At 43.9% G+C, this 13,235-nt stretch overlaps 1 protein-coding gene across 13 annotated transcripts in view; it reads right to left on the reverse strand.

Moving 5' to 3' along the window:
* Window positions 1-13,235, reverse strand: part of UNC5D (unc-5 netrin receptor D) — a 569,825-nt gene that overhangs the window by 65,662 nt on the left and 490,928 nt on the right. For all 13 annotated transcript variants that reach the window (XM_045460948.1, XM_045460993.1, XM_045460959.1 and 10 more), the window contains one exon: window positions 12,439-12,523. In XM_045460948.1, coding sequence (XP_045316904.1) covers window positions 12,439-12,523 — 85 coding nt within the window. The remainder of the gene's footprint in view (window positions 1-12,438; window positions 12,524-13,235) is intronic.

Raw genomic sequence — 13,235 nt, forward strand, 5'->3', positions numbered from 1 at the left:
ACATTTTGAATGGGGGAACCAGACTCCTCTGGACCAAACCCTGAGTCCTATTTCTAGGATCATTTTATTTGAGGCTGGGAAAGGACCTACAAGTTGTCAGCCCCCATACCATCATTGTGCAGATGAGGAAACACAGGGCATAACATGGGGTGGAGTGACATGGCCAAAGTCATACCTCACTTGAGATAGAGCGGGGGACTAGAATCTCCCTTCCTGTTAGTGGTGGTGGTTGAGGCTTATGTGCAGAGGCAGGCAGTCGAAGGAACAGATGTTCCTTGGGACACATTCCCCCAAACCTGGCATTTCTAAGGTAAAACATTGGCATGAGAGTTAGGAGGGGATATTTGTAGGAACTGAGCCGTAGGAAAGCAGGGCACTGAGGTACACTGGTTGCAACAGAAGCTTGTGGTAGTTTCCATTGTTGCTGTACCACAGACTTGCTTAAAACAACACAGATGTTTTATCATACAGTTCTGCAGGTCGGAAGCTCACTGAGCTCAAGTGAAGGTGTCAGAGAGGTTGTGTTCCTTTTTGGGGTGCTAGAGAGGAATCCATTTCCTTGCCTCTTCCAGCTTCTAGAGGCCACTCACATTTTTTAGCTGGAGACCCCTGTTCCACCTGCCACTACGTGTTTCTTACCTGTCTCTGATACTCCTGCTTTCCTCTTAATTTTTTTTTAATGTTTTTATTTATTTTTGAGACAGAGCATGAGCAGGGGAGGGGTAGAGAGAGAGGGAGACACAGAATCCGAAGCAGGCTCCAGGTTCTGAGCTGTCAGCACAGAGCCCAATGCGGGGCTCGAAGTCACAGACCGTGAGACCATGACCTGGGCTGAAGTCAGAAGCTCAACTGACTGAGCCACCCAGGCGCCCCTCCCACCTTCCTCTTATAAGGACCCTTCCATGAGCCCACCTGCACGGTAATTTCTCCTTTTCAAGGTCCTTAACCTTAATCACACCCATAAAGTCCCTTTTACCATGTAGGATAACATTCACAGGCTCCAGGGATTAGAATGTGGACATCTTTGGGTGGGTGAGGGGAGCATTCTTCAGTCTACCACCTGGCTTTTCGTGGCTTGTTCACTTTAAAGTCAGAACCTAGGGATCTCTCTGCTTCTGCTTCCTGGTCCCCTGTGGTCTCCAAGACACCACACCACTGGACCAAGGTATCAGTTGACCTTTGGGTTATCTCCACTGTGTCAGCCACCAGCATGCCCGTCCTTATTTCCGGAATGAGACTCCATGTCTGCCTACAGCTTTATGGAGTTCTAGGAAGTTACTACTGGTTTGTCTCAGAGATTAGAACTGAGGGACTTAGGAGGTTCATCATTCAGATTTTTTAAAGGGTGTGTGGATTGTCTTAGAAAGCACAGAGGGCAGCCTCAGTGTGGGCTGGTGTGTTCTCCCAGCATTTTTATGAGGCTATAACTAAGTGAAGTGGAAAGGATGATATATATTAAATATCTTAATAGGACAGGTTATTTCTACTTCCAGCATGGGCAATAAAAGAGATGATGACACATACAAATAAAAATAATTACAGTATGTGGTGTTCCTTTACAATGCGCAATCAAACTCATGAACCGATGACTTTCCTCTTATTGAATTAGGGTCCACCTTCCATTCAGATCTATTAACAACATTCACAAACCATTGTTATCTTGTCAATGGCATCTTTAATTAAAGACTCCTCTAGACCGTTCTAATCACTTCACATTGTGAGCTCACAGGGGCTTCAAATATACTTTGATTAAAGTGATGGCAATTTTTATTTATGCGTATTTGTTTGTGGACCAAGGGGGCGTGACATAGAAGGAACGGTAATGAGCATCGTAGGGGGAAATTCTCTCCAAAAAAAAAGCAGATCATAAAATGACAACGTGAGAATTCTCCTCCCTCTTCCCTCTGTCTCAATTCTTCTCTTCCCATCCTCTCGTTTTGGGGGCAATGGCATGATATTCTAACCTAAATGACTCTGTGAGGAAGCCACTGTGATTTCAGTGCAGTCAAGAGCACAGTCTTTGGCTAAAGATGCATTAACTCTTCAAGACACCATTTGATTAATTGCCCCTTTGATCACACTGCATGGCACTGGTAACCTGAAAGAATTAATGTGTTTCCCAAATGGCTGCAATTTGCTCCCCCTTGCACTAGCGGTCAAGAGTACCTTTTCCTGTTACTTAAAATGCCTTCCCTCCTCAGCAGCTCCCTCTGCCTGATAGAGGGTTCATTATTGCCAAATCCCCTTCAAGGGATAGATGTTTGCCATTCTGATTCTTCTAATAAAAATTTCTAAAACTCACTTGAAGCAACAGGCAGGATTCCAGTCTATGCCCGGGCATTGAACACAAATGGTGACAGAAACAATTTGTTTGCTTCTATCCATCACTATCGAGCAAGAAAAGCCTGACGAAGCTCATCCAATGTGGCATCAGCCGCCTGTCCAGCTTGACTGGTCACTGATCTCCTAATATGAACACCAGCCCTCTGGATTCCAATGTTGGACCCATATCATATGCCTCTGAGGTAGAAGTCATAGGTCACAATGAGAGAGGTAGACTCAAAGGAATTGATGCAGAGAGTCCTTCGTATCTTCATAAGGCTCTGGTTTTAAAGTGAGCAGTTAATATGTTTGTTTCACCGAATTAATCTTTCTCCTGAGTCTAGAAATGTGGTAGCAGTCAAAAGAGAAGAGCCCAGCATCACTGGGACAGACTAAAGCAAATGCCATGGACTCTAGAGAACTTGGTATCTATGTAATTAAAAAAAATAATAATAAGGTTAGGGGCGCCTGGGTGGCTCAGTTAGGTGTCTGACTCTTGATTTCAGCTCAGGTCATGATCTTGCATTTGGGGGGATCGAGCCCCATGTCAGACTCTGCACTGGCATTGTGGAGCCTGCTGGGAATTCTCTCTCTCCCTCTCTCTCTCTCTCAAAATAAATAAATAAACATTAAAAAAAATTAGGCTATATGAAAGAAAATATGAAAATGTAGCATCTGTATGGCACTTTATATTTCACATGGGACTTCTCATATATGATGTCACTTTATTGTCCTCACCAAAATCCTGGAATGCTGCTAATAATATGCAAGACCTCTGGATGATAAATTGAGGCCCAGAGAAAGAAAATGACTTGCTCACAGCCATGCAGGCTGTAGATGGCATGGCGGGGTGGGAACTTCGGCCTTGGGAACCCCTGTGTTCTCACTCTCCTCCATCATCGCCTTTCAAAACAGTCTTTATCTCTCAGGTGATGCCAATGAGTGAGTCTGCACAAGTTTCCTGACAAGTTATGCATGTTATCAGTTCACCTCAGTGGACTCCAGGATTGGCGGATTCTTACCCAGCCAGGGGGGCAAAGAAAACAAGGCAAGCAGAAGACTGTGCTCTGCACGCAGCAGGCAGGCATAGTCTATGCCCACTATTGTCACATTTTGCTGCCACATGGTCTGGCCCAAAGCTCCACATGGGACTTTTCTGTTCAGCAATTGTCTTTTTTCTTGGTTATAAATAGTATTTTTGCCTTTCATTGATTTATTCTTTAATTTCCTTTCTACCCCCGTTCCTGTACGTCAAAGGGCTGTGTTTACTCCCTGGAAAGAAATCCAAAGTGGCTCCTGGTGCAACTATTATCGCAAACTCTCAGGTGACCTTCAGCTGGCAAATCTCTCTCGACTAGTTAATCATCAGTTCCCGAGGCAGAATTCTGAGAATTATCTTCAACACCTTTATCTCTTTCACATTAACACCACCACCCCCCTCCACAATCTCTTGTGCACAACAAAGACAAGGACACTCAAAAGTAGAGTGACTACAATTTATTGTCCAAACTCAGATACTTTTGAGGATGAAGAAGGGCGTTATTAATAACTGTGCAGGCAAAAGGAGGCATATTTTCACTGTGCTTGCAAGGAGGGTACTGATAGAAGGAAGACTTGAACTTGGGGAGTGGTGGTGGAAATAAAGCTGAAGATAATATACGGGAAATGTAAATATGAGCAGGTCTCCTGAAGTTTAAGCCGCCTCAATACCTATGTGCCAGGTAAATGTCAGTTTCCCCTCAGCAGCAAGTAACCCTCTACGTGGTCTAGTCTTTATTACTCTTCCTTTCAAATTTTGTTGAGATTTGCTTAGTTCCAAAATAAACGATGCTGTGCAAAGGCACTATTCTATTCCCTTTGACTGGAATGTCTTTTACTCACTTTCGGTTTTTAGGTCAATTGTTACTTCCTCTTGGAAACCTTCCCTGAGCCTTTAAACAGGGTCTATCCCTTTACTCCTGGTTACCATTTGTTTATCTTTGTTACCCCAGGTATCACACTGCAGTATCATCAGTGATTTGATTACATGGATTTGCTTTGGGGGCTTCATCTATTATGATATTAGGGGGCCCTAGTTTTCCTAGTACAAGTTGACTCTTGGGCAACGCAGAGGTTGGGGGGGTGCTGACCCTCACACAGTTGAAAATCTCTGTAGAAGTCTGACTCCCCCAAAACTTAATAGCCAAACTATTGACTGGAAGCCTTACCAATAACATAGACAGCTGATTCATCTGTATTTTGTATGTTACATCTGTTATATACTGTACTCTTAGCATAAAGTAAGCTGGAGAAAATAAAATGTTACGAAAATCATAAGAGAAGATACATTTACAGTACTGTACTTATAGAAAAAGAATCAGCATGTAAGTGGACCCGCACAGTTCAAATCCATGTCACGGGGTCAGCTATAATTGCTAACAAGTATGCTTAGTAGAACCGCTCGTGGTAGCAGGGTCCCTTGAAGACCTCTCATTTTGATTCTGTAACTACTAAATGTTTTATTTACTAAACCGATGAAACCCAAAAACCATTTTAAAAAGTTAATCTTACATTGGAATCAAAATTCCACCCGCACCCTCCAGTACCCATGAGCACAGACACACGTGTCCACACACTCATGCACATGCACATACACAGGGCTCTAGAACTTGGTCTGGAACTAGGGAGCAGGCTGTCTGCTCCCTCCTGTGTTCCCTCCTCCATGAGTTTATCCATAAGGCATTATGATAGAAAGGAGGGAGGGGAAAACACACACCGTCTCCTTACATAACTCTGTGTGGCAAGGTGGTGGTATTTTCTTGGATGACTTAAGATAATCCTTAATGGCTTCGGTACAGGTAGGGGTGGTGACTATACTCCAAAAGACCTCCCCAACAGAGGGTGCGGGTGATAGGATTGCAAACAGTTACTGTTATGGATCTGCAGTTCCTTGTGGGTTCCAGTTACTTCTGCCACCTGCCCCCCATCTGGCAGCATCTTGACCCTGCTCTCTGACTTCTTTGCTTCACACTGAAGTGGCCCCTGGCAAACCTGTTTTCAATCCACGTACCCTCCCTGGTTAGGGTTAATCCTCTCCATCCCTTGGGAATATGGCAACCTGGGAATGACGCCCCTCTCTCCTTGGCGTTAGCAGCATGGAACAAGTCAGCAAACTTATAAACGATGAGGAAATCAAGTGTTAGTGTGCCCAGTGCTCCTGCAGATGATCCGAATGTTAGGAGTAATTCTCTTGGAGCTACTCTCTTTGACTTTGGTGGGAGCGGACCCCGCCATTTCCGATACCTGTACTCCTGCAAAATGTGACTTCCTATTTTCTTATTATTTGATACCTGTAGTCCTGGAAAATGTGACATTCCCATTCTTCTATCAATAGGAAGAGAGAGGACATGGTGCATGAGTGGGTAGGGGAGCGGTGGTATCCATGCTGATGAAATGCTGCTTCTTGGAAGGTTCCACAAGGAGGTGGGAAAATTAGCTCTTGGCATTATAGCTGGAATAGCTCTGAAATTAGAATGTTGGGGGCACTTCTCTCTCTCTTTTTATAAATCAGCTCTGACTCTTGCCAATTTTAGAAATCCAGAAAAAGTCCACTGTACTCCCAAACATCATTCTGCTACATATATACAACCTCTGTCCTCCACAACCATCCACCTCCAGCAGAAATAAACTCCTTAGAGAAGGGATTGTATTTTATCCTGCTCTGCTGTACCGGAGACACTGGGGGCTTAATAGCCATCGACTACACTAAGCTCTAATAATCACTGTGAAAACTTCCAGAAGTCCCCAACTTTTTTGCAGTGAGAAGGTGCCGTGTTTTTTTGCTTGAGCTGTGGACGGCTTGACACAGAACCCAGTGAGGAAGTCCCCCAAGCTGGAGAAGGCAGATAGAGGTGCAAATCCACCCAGAAGCTTTGAACCGGGTTTTCTCCCCTGGGGCAGGGGCCTGACCAGTCACCTGGTGTCAGTCAGGGTAGAGCCAAAGCTCTCGTTCCGGGGACCGCCGCACTAATTGCAGGAGCCTGGTGGCAGGGGTTCCTTACCTTGTGAGAAATCGGAGTACCAGGGAGCCCCAGGAAAAGTGAAAGGGGCTTCCCCTTTTACTGGGGCGAGAGGTTTTAGAATGGCCTCAAATGCCTGCTTTAACACAAACACTGATCTACTACAGACTCATTTCTTTAAAATTTCACTATTGTGGGGCGCCTGGGTGGCGCAGTCGGTTAAGCGTCCGACTTCAGCCAGGTCACGATCTCGCGGTCCGTGAGTTCGAGCCCCGCGTCGGGCTCTGGGCTGATGGCTCAGAGCCTGGAGCCTGTTTCCGATTCTGTGTCTCCCTCTCTCTCTGCCCCTCCCCCGTTCATGCTCTGTCTCTCTCTCTGTCCCAAAAATAAATAAACGTTGAAAAAAAAATTTAAAATTTCACTATTGCAAGTATGGCCATACATATCCAGGTTTTCTTTTTACTCTTCTAGAAATGAGGTCAAACAGCCTACAGGTGTTTCTGAGTGCTTATATCTCCTGTCAGGCACGATGCGTGAGGGCGTGTGTGTGTGTGTGTGTGTGCGCGCGCGCGCGCGCGCTGTCCTTGCTATCAGGGAGGCAAAGCTACAGGAAGTCGTTCCTCGGGAGTGGGCTCCACCGCCGTGTTTAATTGTGAGCCATTACTAGGGGAAAGAAATTCTCTTCATTTCCCAGGGTGACTTTTTGTGTCCTCCTAGTCTCGCATTTGGTCTTACCTCACGCTTTTGCTACTAAAACCACTGAACCGTCGAGGCACCCTAAAACCAGGTAACGTGTCATTACACCACCATGTCCACTTTCTGATCTTCACCCCAAAAAGCACCCACGGCGCCATACCATTCAAACAAAGCAAACAAACAAAAAACAGAAGAAAAAAATCGTTGAAAGACTCTATCTGGGGTGAGCTCACATGCCAAAATATGTGTCCTTTTGTAAATTCTTGGGTAAGATTACTTACATTTCCAATTCCAGTTTAAGCATTTGGTCAGGGATATTCACATGACAGTGTAATTGGAAAAAGAGATGAGTGTTTGCCTTTGGTTTCATTTTATTGCGTCTTGGAAGAAAGCTCCATATAATAATTTTCTGGTCCAGTTCTCTACTCTCCGACTAAGGGGTGGGGAGGGGTGCAGGCGCTGGGGGAGGGGCAGAGGGAAGGCTGTGCCACATCCACATCATTTTCTTATTGCAATATATGTGGGGGGGGGGGGTCTTTGAAATGACATTTTGATTCCCTTGCCAAAACAGCTTCATTTTTTTAAAGTTTATTAATTTTGAGACAGAGTGAGGGTGCTCACGAGTGGGAGAGGGGCAGAGAGAGGGAGAGAATTCCAAGCAGGCTCCGTGCTGTCAGTACAGAGCCCTACATGCGGCTCAATACCTCGAACCATGAGATCATGACCTGCACCAAAATCAAGAGTCAGACGCTCAACCGAACGAGCCTCCCAAGTATCCCTAGAACACCTAGACTTCATAAAAAATTATCAAAACCTGATCAGAGAGGATGAAAAAAATGTCCCCCAGAAAGCTCCTGTAGAAATGTAACAACAACGACAACCCCAAATTTCTTTCAAATTGAAGTTTGGGAAAAGAGACATGCTTTCTGAGAATGATCAGTGCTGGTTTCCTGCCCTCCGAAGGGGGTCAACAGTAAAGGAGGTTAAGTCTAGCATTGGGCCAGCTGCTTAAATACTCTTGATCCTGGAGGAGGAGCCCAAGGGGGTTCTACCAGAAATTAGTTCCGGCAGCCCCAACTTCATGCCATTGCCTTTCTGCGAGGCTAGTCTAATTCCTGTTCCTGTGACGTCACTAAGCATCCTCTAATCTGTGAACAGGGCAGTGTGTGAAACCTAACTCTTTGTCCTATCTATGCCAGGTCTGGGGTACAGCTGGAAGGAAGCTGCTTAAGATAATGACTTCAAAGCAGGGGAAAATATCTGATTTAGTCACTCTTACAGACTTCTCCTCTACCCCTCTTACACTATAATGATAATGGAAAATGTATCCTGGGCCTGGAAATCATTGAGGTACTGCCCTTACACCTTTCCTTGCCTGGCTAATTTCTACTGATGTTTTAGAATCAGGTAAAGTGACATCTCCTGGAATCCACTCCCTTCACACCCCATTTGTAAATCCTTAGACTAGATTAGGGGTCATTTTCTTTTTTTTTTCCCCATTGTTTTCTATGAGATCCCACACTGAGTTGCAAAGTCATCACTGTCTTCCCAAATTTGGGCCCCTCCCTGTCCGTTTCATGGTGTATTTCCATTATTAGGCATAAGCCTCACCTCTCTCCAAACATGCCTTACCAGATTCATGGATAATATACCTAATTGTGCCTTAAGGTAGGGATTGTGATGTCATATCAAAACACATGATAAGCCAGACAATCTACACCCTAAGTCAAGCTTACTGACTTTTCTTGGTGTTCATTTTCAAATCTATTAAAGTTCGGATACTTCTATAATTGTTTGCCATAAAGGACTGGGGTGACGATTAGAGTACATACTGTAGGTAGAATGCTTTGTCAAATATTACGTGTAGCAATTAGGAAAAGAATACGTATTTTGTCATCTTTTAGATTTTTGTATCTCTGTGTATCATGCAATCCCACAACATCCCTATAAGGCAGAGATCAACTGTTTTTCAGACGAGGACACATCTGAGTTACAGAGTCTTATGAACTTACCTAAGGTCATGTGGATAACAGTGAAACTTAGATCTGAACCCAGGCTTCTGATGCCTGAGCTCACACCCCTAGCCACTGAGCTCAGGAAACAGATTCAGCAATTTAGTGGAACCTGTTTCCAGTCTTTGTTCTCTCAATCCTATAATGCAACAAAGCAATTTACCCAATGTACTTCTCAGGAAAGTTCAACTTGATCCTGCCTTTCTGCCTCTCCTAATTTTCCACACTCATACAGACCAATTCCAGAGGATGCCTCTTTACAGGGGCCAAGAAGTGGAGTGCAAAGTCAGAAAGTGGTTTCCATAAAGTCTCACACATCAGGAAGAGACGGCATCCTTTAGTTTGTGAGCACTGGAATTGTGGTCCAATATCTGGAAGTCAAATCCCAGCTCAGCCGGTAAGGTAACACGCCCTTGGAAATCTGCTCTGCTTCTTGGAACCTTCATTTTTTTAGATTTTATTTTTCCCCTCATCTCTAAAATTGGTACAAAATCCTCTTCTTTTGAACATTAAAAACCAAATGAGTCAACTCATGGGAGAGCACTTTGCAAGTTACAATGAAACAGAGGTAATTATTACTTTTCCAGGAATACAAAGTCTTTGGCCAGCACACCATTTAATACGTATATATGTACAAAAAGTCAACAGAGTTAATTTCCTAAGCATTATGAGCAACCAAAGGTCCAGATTGCTGCTGGAGGTTGGAAACGATTCAGTAGAATGATTGTTCAAGTCTGAATGTATAGACAGAGCAGGGACATTGAGGAAGAGTGACATCATTCCATTTAGCGGAAAGTGCAAAGTGATCTTGGAGGCTTCCCAGCAATAGAAGTAGGACCTCCCAAGAGAGACTGGGTACATTCAGTTCATACAGTGAACCACCTTACTTAAAACCTACCCAAATTTCAAAAGATAACCATCAGAGCCTATTTGAATACAGGGAGTTATTTTAAGCCTGTGATTCATTCCACACAGCCCTGTCTCTGGGAATCTGGTACTGAATTTGGATCAATGGGATCAGTGACAGTTCCACTAAATCAACCGGTTATGCCAGGGATGTAACTCAGAAAAAAGCAGCAGATATATCTCCTCAATAGGAAAATGGAATAGACTTTAAATATGGCACAAAGTTTGGAATATTTGACTGCAATTCTGTGTGTGCAAGTGATGGAAAGTCAGAGGTTAAGGAGACAGGGCAGTGCTGTTCCAGGTCTGTGGACTTTGAGAAAACCAAGCCACTCTGAGCACAGGTTCAGAATGACAGGCAGCGTAAGATGAAAATGAGTTTTTAAGTGACATCACAAAGGAAAGATGACACTAGATAGCTATGTAAGTGGCCTTCTGATGAATCACAGGATTAAAAGCTGAAGAACTTAGAGCCAAGCAGCATCCTGGCAGGGATGGAAAAAATTCACCAAGTTTAAGAAAAGTTGTAGAAAGGAATTTGCTATTTTTAGTGGAGTTGTTTGTTTTGTTTTTTTTGTAAGTTGTTTGGAGCTTCTCAAAAGGGAGTGAGGACAAATGAGCAGTAGCCTGGAGACTGGCCATTTTCTTAAGAGGCAGGAACATCTGGGAAGTTTTTAGCAACATGAAAAGGAACATGTGCCACTTACAATTGCATTTTATCCTCAGTTTACTAGGAAAAGGCATACCTCCTAGATTGGAAGTCTTGGATGAACTAGCTGTTCCTGCTTCTATCTTCCTGGACAGCAGTAATAAACACACACCTTAGTTCCAGATGGAGAAACCAAACTGGTTACCTTCACGAAGCTAGTGGTGTGGTCCAGGAAATGACCACCTCAGGCCAAACCTGTCTTTTGAGGTCTGTGGGGTCTGGCATGTTTTTAATGTATTTCTCCTTCCTATTTTTCAATTGCAAGATGCCTCAAGTGGTATTTCCCACATAAGTCCTTGTCTGTTTAATGCCTGTTGGCACATTCTAGCTCTGACCTCCTAAGCGGCAGCTTCTAGTAAGAGATGGGGATTGAGGTGAATTGTAAATTGGGTGCCTTTGAAAATGTGCACTAGCCCTAGGTTGCTTCTCATGTCATGAGGTAGAAGTACACTGGGTTTGAGAGGGCAGACTCAGTGCATGGACTGTAAGGAGAAGGGAGCAGGAGGTGAAGGTTTGCATAAGGTAGCGTTTCAGGCAGGCTGACTAGATCCTGCCTCATCCTTGATATATGTATAAGGGACCCTGACCTAAACTTTTAAACAAGTATGATTTCTTCTATAAACCAACCAAAGGGATAAAAAAGAGGTGATTCTTATCCAGGAAACTCCCATTTCTAGGTTTGCTTAACTGAGATTCTAAATAAACTCTCCCACTCCCTTCTGCGCCTTGGTTGCCCCTGTCTGCACGTGGAGATGTTTAGACCACAGCATGCCTTCAGGTGTGCAGGTAAGGGATCTAGTTCCACAGGACTGAGGAAATAGCAAGGTCTATTCTTGAACCCTCTTGAGAGCCTTGCCAATAGCCAGCTAGCAGAACCTTTTCTTCCATTCCGCCCAAGCTCTCTCGAGCAGAAAGTTAAAACCACTGGGCACCAACAAATCCTTTTATGGAGACAGCTATCAGAATCTGTTCAAACCATCTGCTTCTCTGGCTGTTTTTCCTTCCAGTGTTTTTCCTTCATGTGTTCTTTGCTCACAACAACAACAACAACAAAAATCTAGTCTAAAATAATCAAGATGTTAAGACTGAAAATGCCAGAGGTATATATATCCAGTTTAGGAGAGAAATTGCTTTCTAAAGAGGAGTGAGGTTTATCTTGTGTGGAGGCAAGCAACATTTCCACAAATATTATACTTGCGCCAAGAAAACAACCCACAACTTTCATTAAAAGACTGCGACAAGATTTGTATTTGTTCATGTAATTGAATTTAATGCTGCTGAAATCTGTCAGATCTGAAAGCTATTGCAACGCAGACGGTATTTTTACATGGAGGAAAATTAGCTGAGACATCCTCTCTCAGCCTGGAGCAGGGCTTCTGCTGACCTGAACAGGTGACAGGTCCGTCATTTTCAGGATGTGCACAAGGTCTGCCACCGAAGAGCACCTCCTGGAATGTTTTTTGTTTTGTTTTGAGAGGAGGAGTATGCGAGGTGGTCAGTGTTTATGGAGACGCCCTGCTAATGACCTGCCCACCGATTCACTGTTTTATATTTGGCGTCTGCGGTCTAGATGTCGGTGAGCTAGATTAGCTACCCAAAATTGTGGAACTGGCTATGGGTGTTTTCATTTTGGCCAATAGTTGTGCAACTGGTTTTTCCCTCCATATGGTCAAGTAACGCAAATCTCAGCTATAGCTCTCCCTGTCAGATTATCTTAACAAACTTCAGATTTTCAGCAACCCCGCCGGCCCACATTTAAGATGTCATGAATATGCCGCCCTTTTCTGTCTCTCACCTGGGTTCACCTTGGTTGATGGACATATAAATCTCCCAAGAATTCTCTTCTGGGATGGCGCCATGTGGTATGAGCAAACTCACCCCTAAAACAGAAAAAGCCAAGAGGTTATCTGTAGAGTTTCTGATTATCCTGAAGCACTCAGCTGAGCATTGTGAGGTGCTCATACATCACAGCAATTTATGAAATCCTGATCGTCCTTGGGAAGCTTAAATGGAGAAATTGTGGTTTCCCAACAGTGACATAAAAGAGGACCATGTTATTCGTCTGTGTAGTCAAGTTAGTTTTTTCGTTAGGGCCCTCCAAGCGTTTTTAAAAATTCTCTTAAAAGACTGGGTGTCCAGAGACCAGGAACGAGCAAAAGTATCTGAGAATGTAAGAGTTGATCAGTGCATCAGTTAATCCGTTGCTAAATTTACAAAGGTATTGCTATGTCTTGTCTCTATCCAGTCACTTCCTAAAAAGGTGTCTGAGATGATGGGCGAGCCATCTAATGCTTTGCGAAGGCCTGGTATGAAACTGTCTTAGAATTATGCACCTTAAAGTAAGTTTAAAGAGGCGATCAATGGAGTACTGCCTTTTGTCAAGAAAACGGCAGGAAAAAGGAAAAAAAGCATGGATAAACTTAGGGACCCCGTAGGTTGTTGTATAGCCAGTATTTGATCCTATGTTTGCAAACAGAAGCTAAAATAGATGACAGGTAAAAGGCGACATAACCATATTCACATTGGTGTCAAATCGGAAAAGACTCAGTAGCCTAACTTCACTAAAATCCCATCACCCAGGCCCAGGAAGGC

The sequence above is a fragment of the Leopardus geoffroyi genome, chromosome B1 (genome assembly GCF_018350155.1).
Source record: "Leopardus geoffroyi isolate Oge1 chromosome B1, O.geoffroyi_Oge1_pat1.0, whole genome shotgun sequence".
Classification (NCBI taxonomy): domain Eukaryota; kingdom Metazoa; phylum Chordata; class Mammalia; order Carnivora; family Felidae; genus Leopardus; species Leopardus geoffroyi.